This window comes from Alnus glutinosa, chromosome 2 (assembly GCF_958979055.1).
Source record: "Alnus glutinosa chromosome 2, dhAlnGlut1.1, whole genome shotgun sequence".
Lineage (NCBI taxonomy): Eukaryota > Viridiplantae > Streptophyta > Magnoliopsida > Fagales > Betulaceae > Alnus > Alnus glutinosa.
In genome coordinates, this window is record NC_084887.1 from 12,014,193 (window position 1) to 12,025,922 (window position 11,730).

The 11,730-nt window shown below is 36.9% G+C and overlaps 1 protein-coding gene across 1 annotated transcript; it reads left to right on the forward strand.

Annotated features, from left to right (window-relative positions):
• Positions 1 to 9,175: 9,175 nt before the first annotated feature.
• Positions 9,176 to 10,848, forward strand: LOC133861325 (PLASMODESMATA CALLOSE-BINDING PROTEIN 5-like). Its single transcript, XM_062297080.1, has 3 exons — positions 9,176 to 9,751; positions 9,996 to 10,023; positions 10,438 to 10,848. The coding sequence occupies exons 1-3, from the start codon at positions 9,394 to 9,396 to the stop codon at positions 10,604 to 10,606; spliced, it is 555 nt and encodes a 184-aa protein (XP_062153064.1). The 5' UTR covers positions 9,176 to 9,393; the 3' UTR covers positions 10,607 to 10,848.
• Positions 10,849 to 11,730: the final 882 nt, after the last annotated feature.

Below are 11,730 nucleotides of genomic sequence, written 5' to 3' on the forward strand. Positions count from 1 at the left end.
ATCAAGTAGGGAGTATGGTTGCTTTAACAGAGCTGCTTGCAAATGGAATTGCTATTAAGCAATTACCATCCTCCTTTGGTCTTTTGAAAAATCTTGAGATTACATCATTATCTGGACGTAAAGAACAATCCTCAAAATCTTGGTCATCATTGATGTCACCAAAAAGCTTGAACCCATTTTGTTTTCTACCACCTTCCGTTTCTGGATAACGTTCTTTGACAACACTAAAGCTCTCTGGGTGCAATTTGTTTGAAGATGTGTTTCCTGTTGATTTTGAGAGTTTATCTTCACTCCAGTTTTTGGATTTATCAAGAAACAATTTTCAAAACCTACCTGATTGCATTGGTCACCTTCCTAAATTGTACAATTTGAATTTGAGTGAGTGTACGGCCCTTCAATCAATTTTAGGACTCTTCTCAAGTGTAGGTTTGTTGGAAGCAAGGGATTTTACATCAATGGAACGACTCTCAATTTTGTCAAACCACAAGAGAGGACTACATTTTGACCTTCGTAATTGCCACAAATTGACGGAGATTCAAGGCTTAGAGAATTGGGAAATTTCTCCTATTCACAATCAAGCATATGATTTTAGGAGTCATCTTCGGGTTCCTCTCTCTCTCTCTCTCATTCTATGTTTTGAACATATTTTTTTTTTCGAACAGTGTCCGTTAACCATGGGCAAAGATGAGTCTCATATCATTTGCCTAACTGGTAGTGAGGTTCCAAATTGGTTCAGCCACAAGGAAATTGGGTCTTCGATATCCTTCGATGTACCTTTAATTTCAAAGGTTCAATTCATTTGGATGCTTGTTTGTGTTGTTTGTACTTCTTATGGACCCAGTGATTTCAGGATTTTTCATTACTCTCCTAGCGTGACAATCCGAAATAAAACTAGAGGCAACTTGAAAGATCTTGGGTCACCACAATATCCTGCCCCTTTTAATCGATCGTGACGACTCCTTTATTTTTCTAAGATGAAAGAAGAAGATTATTTCTTTCTATTCCCAACACCACTCATAATAAATAAATATAAGCTGGAAAGTGGACTCATATTTAATGAATTGGTGATGGAAAGTGGAGATTGTTAGTTTTATTGGTTATATTTTTGTAGACAAAAACACTGCCATATCAGGACACTACTTGGATAGGGACACCGTAATTCAAAAGGACTTTTTAGATATTGCAGAATATATTCTCCAACATGGAAATGGCTTAATATGACAAGGTCTGCATCAAATATCTCAAGGAAGGCAATTTCCTGAGACAAGAAAAGTTCTAACGCACGTACAACTCAACAAAGGCGGTTTTCATTGTGACCGTCTGGATGGCCAAAGGAAGTGTCCGAACGCCCTTCAATGTTACATCTTGTCCAAACAGCGTAGCAGACGCAAACCACAGGGACTTGGTGTTCTACACAATCGTCCGGACACTAGGGCAAGCCGTCCGGACTCGCTTCAGCAACTTATGAAGAATTGTTGCTTACCGTCCGGACGCCCAATGTCCTGTCCAGACGCTGCCTAGGGAAATCTAAGTTTGTGTCAAATTAGGTTTTCCAGAACCTATTTAAAAGGGCTCCTAGGCTGTTACATCATAAGAATTTAGGCAGAGATTGTAATATTTTCTAACTCTTTTAAAGTTATTGTGTGTGATTTGATCAACCATTGAAGTCTAGTTTAGGGGGAAGCTCTAAGCTAAAGGAGTCCATTGAAAAACCCTTCAGACAAGTGGTCTGGTTGGGATGCGCTCACGTATAGGTACATGTTAGAGTTCAAGGTACAACTACTGCATCAAGGGTATGTGAGTACGACTCCTTTGTAACTAGTTATTTCTTCTGTTAGTGGATTTCCTGGGTTTGGCTGCCCCATAGTGGTTTTTTTCTTGTTTAAGAGTTTTCACTTTGTTACCAAAATATTTGTCTTATTTGAATTCCGCATTTATATTTTGGTGCACAATTGATCACACACACACACACACACACACACACGTAGGAGTCTTATTATTTTTCAATTGGTATCAGAGCAGGTACACTATTTTTTTTTTTTATTAAATTCCTGTGTGTGATCTGTGACTCCTATTTTTTATATCATGTCTCAATCTCTTAATTCCATTCTTACCTTTGATAGCACGAATTATTGCTATTGAAAAGTGAGGATGTGCTTCTTTTTAAAATCTATAGACGTTTGGCAAATTGTTGAGACTAGGTGGTCCCCACCAAGTACAGCACTTGCCGAATGGACTATTGTTCAAACTAGTGCTCATTTTTCCAATGACAAAGCCTTACATGCTCTTTGTTAAGCTCTTTTACCGTCAAAATTCTCACGAATTTCACACTGTAAATCTGCTCAAGAAGCATGGACAATTCTAGAAACAACATATCAAGGCACAAAAATTATTAAATCTGTCAAAATTCAAATGTTGATTTTTAGATTTGAGGAAATTAAGATGCTTGAAAACAAAACTTTTAATGAGTTTTACACCAAAATCAGCAACCTGAGAAATTCCATGGTGAGTCTCGGAAAGAAGGTTTCGAATGCAAAACTCACTAAAAAGATTCTAAGATCTTTGCATGAGCGTTTCAGAATAAAAGTTACAACTATTAAAGAAAGCAATGATCTGGATTCAATGAAGATTGAAGAGCTCATGGGATCTCTTCAAAATTACGAGTCTTTCCTGCCCCTGGTTAAGAAGGCGAAGACAATTGCACTCAAGGCTGCTAAAAAGAAAGTAGAGTCTCTTCAGAAGAAGACACTGATGAAGAAGATGCAGTCGCCATGCTTGCCAAGAACTTCAGCAAACTAGTGAAGAACGATAGATTCAAGAAGAAGTTTACTAAAAGGCTAAAGAAAGACCCAAAGGAAGCCGAGCCAGAAGAAGTTGAGAAGAAGGATACTAGAGGTCCAAGATGTTTTGAATGCTCAGGCTACGGGCACGTGAGGGAAAATTATGGAAACCTTAAACAGGCCAAGGGGAAGGCTTACAACGCTACTCTCAGCGACGACTCAGAAGAAGAAGAGGTTATGGGTAAGGATAAGAAATTCCTAAATTTTATTGCTCCACATGAATACCCGGAGGAATCTCAATCCTATTATTCTGAGAGTAGTGATGATGGAGAAGAACTGAAAGAGGCCTACAAGATCCTCTATGTCAAGTTCTTGAAGCTGAGAGAGACCCGCCAACAACATGTGCTGGAGCTGAACATTTTGAAGATTGAGAAGAGCACATTGCTTCTCAAGATTACAGACTTGGAAGAAAAGTTGTTGGAAGCACAGCTGCAATTAGAAAGGATCACTGATGAGAAGATCACTCAGATGCTGTCAGTCCAAAAGTGCCAATCTGACAAAATTGGACTCGAGTATGTTGCCTCTACTTCTGAGATAGCCTCTACATCTAAAACTATGTTTATCAAGCCCACAGTTCCAGAGCCTTTACCCACCTATGTGGATAAGGGAAATGATATTATTGGGGGATAAGTAATAGCTGCTGTAGAGCCTGTCAAGAAATCTTCTACCAAGAGAAGCCCTCCCACATGCCATCATTGTGGCATAAGCGGTCACATCTGACCAAAGTGTCCACAGTTGCAAGCTTAGAAGCCGAAGGTCAAGAAGGAGCTGCCAAAGAAAGCTACATTAGGAACTAGACATGCAAAGGTGCATCAAGCTCCACGGCATCAGCAGCAACAACCAAGATTTGTTCTTGCCAATAGACATAATGGCAAGCCCAGAGACAACAAATCAAGGCATTTCATGAAGAAGCTTCATGAGCCCAACAACAACTAATTCGATGAAGGGTTGCTGAGCATAATGCAGAATGTGCTGAGCAGGCTGCACAACCTGGACAAGGCTCACAATCCTCCTCTGAAGATCAAGAAGGTTTGGGTTAGAAAGGATGAGACCATTCACCCTTTAAGGGGGAGTGGACTCACCAAGTGGTAAGATCACACCATGCCTAGGATTTTGGTTCCTGATCCTATAGCATGTCAGGTTTGTTTGCATTGCATTAGTTATTATGTCATATCTTATTCATGTCTTGCATTCTTGTTTGGAACCATATTTGTTTTATCCCCATATTTTCTCTTGTTTGTCTTGAGAAAAATTTCTGCAGGTATTCTATGGGGATGACAGAAAATGTACGTTGGGTGACTGCTTTTCTGTCTTGGTAATTTCAAACATATCTATGAGGAACATGTTTGCTCTTACCTCACATGTTAGGATTTGTTTTTGTCTATTCCCTTCATAGCATGTTTTTGTTGTTTTTCTCTTATTTTTTCAACATTAAAAAAAGAAGAAGATAACTTCACAAAGGGGTACTGAACTATCACGCCTTTTAACGGAAGGATACAAAACTATCATTTCTCTCGAAGGGGAGTATTAAACTATAAAAAACCCTCAAATAAGGGTATTTCGTTAGCTTTGGGCATTAAATCATGCCAAAATTCTCAAAATACCCCTGTATTTATTTTTTGAAAAAATTTTATAAAAATTTTCAAAGATTCAAGCATAGATATTTTTACAAATTCCATTAAACTTTGACCAACACCTAAATCCTAACATTTTTTTTTCTAAAAAATAAATAGGGGTATTTTGGGTATTCAGTCAGGATTTAACGCCCAAAGCTGACAAAACACCCTTATTTGAGGGTTTTTAATAGTTTAATACCATGATTCGATAGAAATGATAGTTTGGTATCCTTTCATCAAAACGCGTGATAGTTCAGTACCCTTTTGTGAAGTTATCCAAAAATAATAATAATAATAATAAAGAGGGGGGGAAGATAATGCAGCTTATTCTTTGTACATATTTTCAGCTATCTTATGTATTTAGAATTGATATCTCAAGTTGTGTGCATTGATGACATATCCTTACATATCCTTGAGATGATTTAACATTTATATATGCTTAAATTTTTCTAAAAGTTGGATAGTTTATTCCTTTTATGTGATGATCAAATTTGTGCACTATCTAAAGCTCCCTTACAGTAAATTTTTTTATCTCTGATTTTTAACGCTGAAGTTTTTATTAAGAGATAAATTTTTGCCTAGATGGTCAAATTGACCAACTCGCTAGTTGAATCTAGAACCTAAAAATTCTAGCATTTTTTCTAGGTTGCAGCACCAAGTGATAAAAAGAAATAAACTTCTCATAATATATGGATACAAAAAGATCCACTACTGAATGTGCTGTTAAATAATTTCTTACTCTTGTCTCTATAGAAAGAGTCAGTGATCAATTCATTGCGAAAAGAGACGGTTACTAACGGACTAAGTAAAAGAAAAAGTGTTGCTTCTTAGGGGGAGTGTATCAGATGAGGGTGGTTAGGCCCTAGTAGGATAATGTATGACTTTTGACTAATCAAACAGTAATTTTATCTTTTTAGAAAATTCAGTGTTTTCAACCTTATCAATGAACATATGCCTTATTGAGACAACTTTCATTCACGACACACATGATATGAGTTGAGTAAATTGATCATAGTTAAAATTCTGCAGAGAAATTGTTGCTCATAAATTACTCATCTCTCTTGTATATATTTGGACATGTTTGATCTGCTTCATAACTATTTTATCCATTTTATATACATGCGTGCTCTGACTCTATGTGTGAAAGAATCACTCTGCATGTCTTTCTTTTCTTTTTCAGAAAGTTGTTGGAGGTTTAAGTGATGTGTCACTCATGTTTAACTGAGTTTATTTTGTAGAACACTGCTATATTCCAAATTATTTTGGATGTTTATTTGTGGATTTTTTACTCTGTTTACCCTTTGTCCTTTTGAGACCTAAATAGAGAGTAATTTTTATTTTTGGGACCGGTTATATCGTTTTCCACTGGTTGTTTGTTTTTGTCCTAGAATGACCAAAGGGGGAGTTTGTTAGTTTTATTGGTTCTATTCTGATAGACAAAAACACTGCCATATCAGGACACTGCTTGAATAGGGACATCGTAATTCAGAAGGACTTTTCAGACATTGCATAATATATTCTCCAACATGGAAAATGGCTTAATATGCCAGGGTCTACATCAAATATCTCAAGGAAGGCAATTTCTTGAGACAAGGAAAGTTTTGACGCACGTACAACTTAGCAAATGTGGTCTCCATTGTGACCATCTGGACGGCCAGATGAAGCGTCCGGACTCCCTTCAGTGTTACATCCTGTCCGAACAGCGTAATAGACACAAACCACAAGGACTTGGTGTTCTACACAACCGTCCGGATGCTAGGACAAGCCGTCCAGACGCGCTTCAGCAACTTATGAAGAATTGCTGCTTATTGCCCGGACGCCCAAGGAGGAGCTAGTTAAGCTAAATGAGTCCATTGAATAACCCTTCAGACAAGTGGTCTAGTTGGGAGGCGCTCACGTATAGGTACGTATTAGAGTTCAAAGTACAACTACTGCATAAGGGGTATGTGAGTACGACTGCTTTGTAACTAGCTATTTCTTCTGTTAGTGAATTTCCTGAGTTTGGCTACCCTAAAGTGGTTTTTCTATTGTTTAAGAGTTTCTACTTCGTCACCAAAATATATGTCTTCTTTAAATTTCGCATTTATATTTTGGTGCACAATTGATCACACACACACACACGTAGGAGTCGCATTATTATTTTTCAGAAATGAAATTGAGGTGTCCTTCGGAGATTGGCTAAATGCTAAAGTGAAGAAGTGTGGAGTTCATGTACTAGTTGAGGAGCCAAATGTAATGTAAGAGTATGTTACATTGAAGAAGGAAGTTTGGAGGACTTATCTTTTAATTGCTTAGTTGTTGTCTTTTAGTTTTAGTGGCTATGTTGCAGTAGTAGAAATAAGGATATTACGTGGTAGTCATAATTATCTATTAAAGTCGGTGAGTCTTTTAGTTATTTGTAGCACTATTGTTACTACTAAAAAACCGAACTTTTATATAATTTTTTATTTTAGGGTTAAATACATATTTGCCCCTTGTGCTTTACGACCTTTATTTTTTACCCCCCTCAATTTCACTTTTTATTAATTTTGGTACCTGTGGTATATGAAAAGACGGAAATGGTACCTTCGTCTAATTTTTCGTCCAAAACTAACGTCCACCCACGGCATTTTCTGTCATGTTGTTGGAAACGATGTGTAAAGAATTGGGTTCTAGGCTTCAAATTTTTAGGTACCCAATGACGTGGGTGGACGTTAATTTTGGACGGGAAATCAGACGGAGGTACCATTTCTGTCTTTTCATATACCACAGGTACCAAATTTGATAAAAAGTGAAACTGAGGGGGCAAAAAATAAAGGTCGTAAAGCACAGGGGGCAAATATGTATTTAACCCTTTATTTTTATTTTGTATGAGCAATAAATATATTAATTGAACAATTCATAAACAAATTAGAATTCATTCAAATAATAAATAAACGAAGCTTGAACATGTAATCTAATTTGGTATTAAGCTTGAACTTTACTCAAATCAAAATTAAGCAAATCATGTTTGAACATTTAGCACTCAACTTGACTTGGTTCGATTACAATGGTGCCTATATTCATTATATATGTTTAATGTTTTGATCTACTTCTATTAATAATTTAGAGTTTTTCAATTTTTTAATCATATATGTATGATATTTAATTATTCTAATTGAATTGTTTTCATCCCCTTACACTGAAAGTTATTAACAAAATTGATCACGTGAGAATAATTAAATATCAGATAAAAAAGATATGGATATGAAAATAAAAATGTGACTAATTTATGTTATGGTTTTAACACAAAAAGAGCAAAAGTAATTAATCAGATTAAACAAATTAAAATCGGATCCATAGAGTGTTGGATCCCTATGCGGGATCGACGCTCGTTATGTCCAAGGCACCTTTGAAAGTCGAGTAATGCTACACATCATCCCCTTATCCTCCTTTTGTCACCCCAAAATTGATGTGGCTCTTAAAATCACCATTGAATTTTTGATATATCACTCTTGGATTTTGATCCAATGGTGATTTTAAGAGCCACATCAATTTTGGGGTGATAAAAGGAGGACAAGGGGATGATGTGTAGCATTACTCTTGAAAGTCATCTGCAAACTGATTCTTCGTCCGACATAATTGAAGGTAATAATCTGTCTCCGTCGCCCGACGGCCCGAGCCGGTTCGCCTTTCGTCCTAGGTGTGTGCTGGCAATGGCATATGCTAACATTGAGGTTGATAATTTTTAAGGCAATTTGTAAATTTTATACCAATTCAACATAAAATTAACCGGGTAGAGCTTTGTGTATTCGGTTTTACGACCTCAATTAACCAGTTTAATAATCGAGTCAATCTCAAATCAACTCATTTAACTTATGAATGACTTACATAATTTGTATATAAATTAAATTATAATTATTTTTTACAATTAAAAAATAAAACCCTTAAAGGCTCAAATTCATATAAATTTATTTTTATATAAAACTCAAAAACTCATATAATTTTATTTTATTTTTTCATTTAAATTCATATACAGGTCGAAACTGGTTAAACGGATTATGTTTGGGTCAAGTCAACATGACCTGCTTATTAATGAGTTATGCGAGTCGAGTCGAGTCGGGTCTGGTCAATACAATACGACATGTGTATTAAACGTTTTATGTAAGTTAGATCAAGTCATCCACTTATTTAAATGGGTCGTTTCAAAATTTAAAAATGTGATCCGTTGATTTAAATTAAGCTTGACAATTTTTGACACGACCCTCAAACATGACACGAACCTAACACGACCCGTTTAATTCGGGTTGAGAAGTCTGATCCGTTTAATTAAATTGAACGGGTTATGGTTGACCTATATAGTCTTATACTCATACCTTGACACGATCCAAATCCAGCACGCAGCATAATAATTGGCAATTTTTTATATAACATGTGAAACAAATATAAAATTAGGGGTTAGGGTTGAAGAGTTTAACCCGTTTAATTAAATGGGTCGGGTACATCGAATCTTATACATATGTCTTTACACGAACCAAATTTAACACACGAACACGAACACGAACACGAACACGAATTACCACCTCCTATCTAAATAGATGGTCTTTAAATTAACCAACAAATCAACCCAACAAAAACGACCCATCATGAGTTGTAAGCCCTAACTAGAAACTCAATTGAAGCTAATGATTGACTATTGAGCTGCGCGAAATGGTTGCGCTACGGTTCTCTTCTCCTAAATAAAGTCGGTTTACCGTTTAACAGAGAGGTAACCGCTATAAGACAAAAGCATTAGACAGATCTCAGTACCAGCTTACTCGCATTCATATTCCCACTTCCACTCTTCCACAAAGTGACAGTAACGGTCACATTTCGATCTTCCCCATAAACCCCTCTACACTCCAGACGGCCACATTTCTCTCTCTCTCTCTCTCTCTCTCTCTCGCTGCGCAAAGCCCTCTGTTTTTCTCTCTGTAAAAATGGCGAAGGCCTTTGGCTTCTTCATCTCTCTCTTGCTTTTCCTGTCCCTCTTCACGCTCCCACTCTCGCGCGCGTCGGTGCCGGTGTCGAGGGCCCAGAGCGGCGTCGTGGGGACGGAGCTGTGGTGCGTGGCGAAGAATAACGCGGACGACGCGGCTCTGCAGACCGCTCTGGACTGGGCATGCGGGCCCGGGGCCACCGACTGCGGCCCAATCCAGCAAGGCGGTCCCTGCTACGACCCCACCGACCTCCAGACTACGGCGTCTTTTGCCTTCAACGACTACTACTTGAAGCACGGCATGACCGACGACAGTTGCTTCTTCGACAACACTGCCGCTATCACTTCTTTGAACCCTAGTGAGTGCCCAGAAAATTTCCTGTTTTTCTTTTCTATTATTTGAATGGAAATGTTTGTGGGGCTATTCGATCTGATTTTAGTAAACCCATTTGTTTATTTGCAGTCTCTCTAAAGAAAATTAAGTTGGGGCATTATTGGGGGGGGGTTGGATCTGAAAACTTGAACTTTTTTGGTGTTTTTGTTTGTTTTTTTAGTTTATTTGGGATTTGATCTTGGTTACTTTTTTTCGATGTTCTATTGCAGGTCATGATAAGTGCAAATTCCCATCCAGGTAACTGTTCAGATTTTGGTTTTATTTATTTGGTTATAAGGAAATTTGTGCTTTGGAAGAGAGAATATTTGCATTTCTCCTCAGGGAAAAAACTATAGAATTGTCATCTGAAAATTTTACGTTTTCAATGAAACATGATTGAATTTCCTAGTAAATGTGCTATACCTGTCTTGATGAATGGATCCTCAAGAAAATAATATACAAACCAATAATAATATCACAAACATTTATTGGATTTGTATCTAGAGAAAGTAATGGCCTTAGTTGGAAGCACGCAATGTTGTTCAGTTACATATTACACATTTGGGTATTTTATGATTATAGCCATAATTCCAAGATTTATTACAAACAGTAAAAGCAGAGAGTCTTTTGGTCTTCAAAATTGTGTAATATTTATGAATTATAATGATGCAGCTTGGCGTCGGCGAGCAACGGAAGCTTTTCCGGTTCATCAACAGGAGCGGGATTCGGACCAAGTGAAGACATAAGCGGCTGCACTGGCAATGCTCAGCTATGGTTTTGGACTGTAATTATTGCTCAAATGTTTCTTATGATTCCACAGATTATTATTTCACAACGGTAGAGAGTAACTGGTTTGTCCTCTTTTTCCCTTTCAATTATAGGCAGTCAGTGAAATCAAAAAAGCCAAGGCTTCTTTGTTTATGAGATATCTGCTATGCATGTTTCAGAAACTGAAAATGTATTGTATCTGTGGTTAGAAGTCTCTTAAGATAATATTAGTACGCATATTTGTAGTGGCCAGTTGGGACATTTCCGATTGATCAAAATTCTTGAGCAGAACCCTCAAAATTTGAGGAACTTGCATATCTTCTTGTCGATAAGAGCATGGATATCTTTTATGTGGTATTGCTACGAGAATTGTTAGAATATTAATTAAGGGTTAAATGCTCCACAAGTACCTGTGGTTTGGACCGAAATCGAATAGCCACATCGGTTTTTATAAGTGTCATAGCTGGTACTTGTCTTCAATAAAGAAACCCAGTTAGTACTTCCGTCTAGATTCCGTCTAAGTTTTTAACGATAGGCCACGTCACCACCACCAAAATGCTAACACCTATGATTCACCGCCACGTAGAATTCAAGACATTTCAACATTTTGGTGGGGTGACGTGGCCTGCCATTAAAAATTTGGACGGAATTCGAACAGAAGTATCAATTGGGTTTTTTCATTAAAGACGTGCCAATGGTAACACTTATAGAAATCGAGGCGGCTATTTGATTTTGGTCCAAACCACTGGTAACTGTGGAGCATTTAACCAATTAATTAAAATGATTAAGTCTAACCGCTTCCTACGAATTGGGATGATGTGATAGTGAAAATCAGTACTTTTTTTTTTTTAGAAGCCTTTGTATCACCGAATGCTAATTTTCACTACTATTTCATCACAGTTGTATGACAGTGGTATAACAGTATACTTAATAACATTAGAGCATGTTTTAGATTGCGTTGAGATATAGAGCTTTTAAAGTCATAAAGAGTTTCTTAGAAAAAAATAAAAACTTCAATTTTATGCTCTTTTTTTATTTATTTTTTATTATTTTTTTTGAAAGTGTGTTTTGGCATTTCTTTTAGAGTAAAATGTCAAAGAAGTATTTTTTTAAATTTTTTTTTTTTATGAAACGGTCTAGGTTTTTACTTGGCACAACCTTTTATACACTAAACTCCCTAATGCAATCTTGAACATG

Coding starts and splice junctions, on each gene's coding strand:
- LOC133861325 (XM_062297080.1), top strand. CDS start 9,394: ATGGCGAAGGCCTTTGGCTTCTTCATCTCTCTCTTGCTTTTCCTGTCC. Junction 9,752..9,995: donor TATCACTTCTTTGAACCCTA/GTGAGTGCCCAG, acceptor GTTCTATTGCAG/GTCATGATAAGTGCAAATTC. Junction 10,024..10,437: donor AAGTGCAAATTCCCATCCAG/GTAACTGTTCAG, acceptor ATAATGATGCAG/CTTGGCGTCGGCGAGCAACG.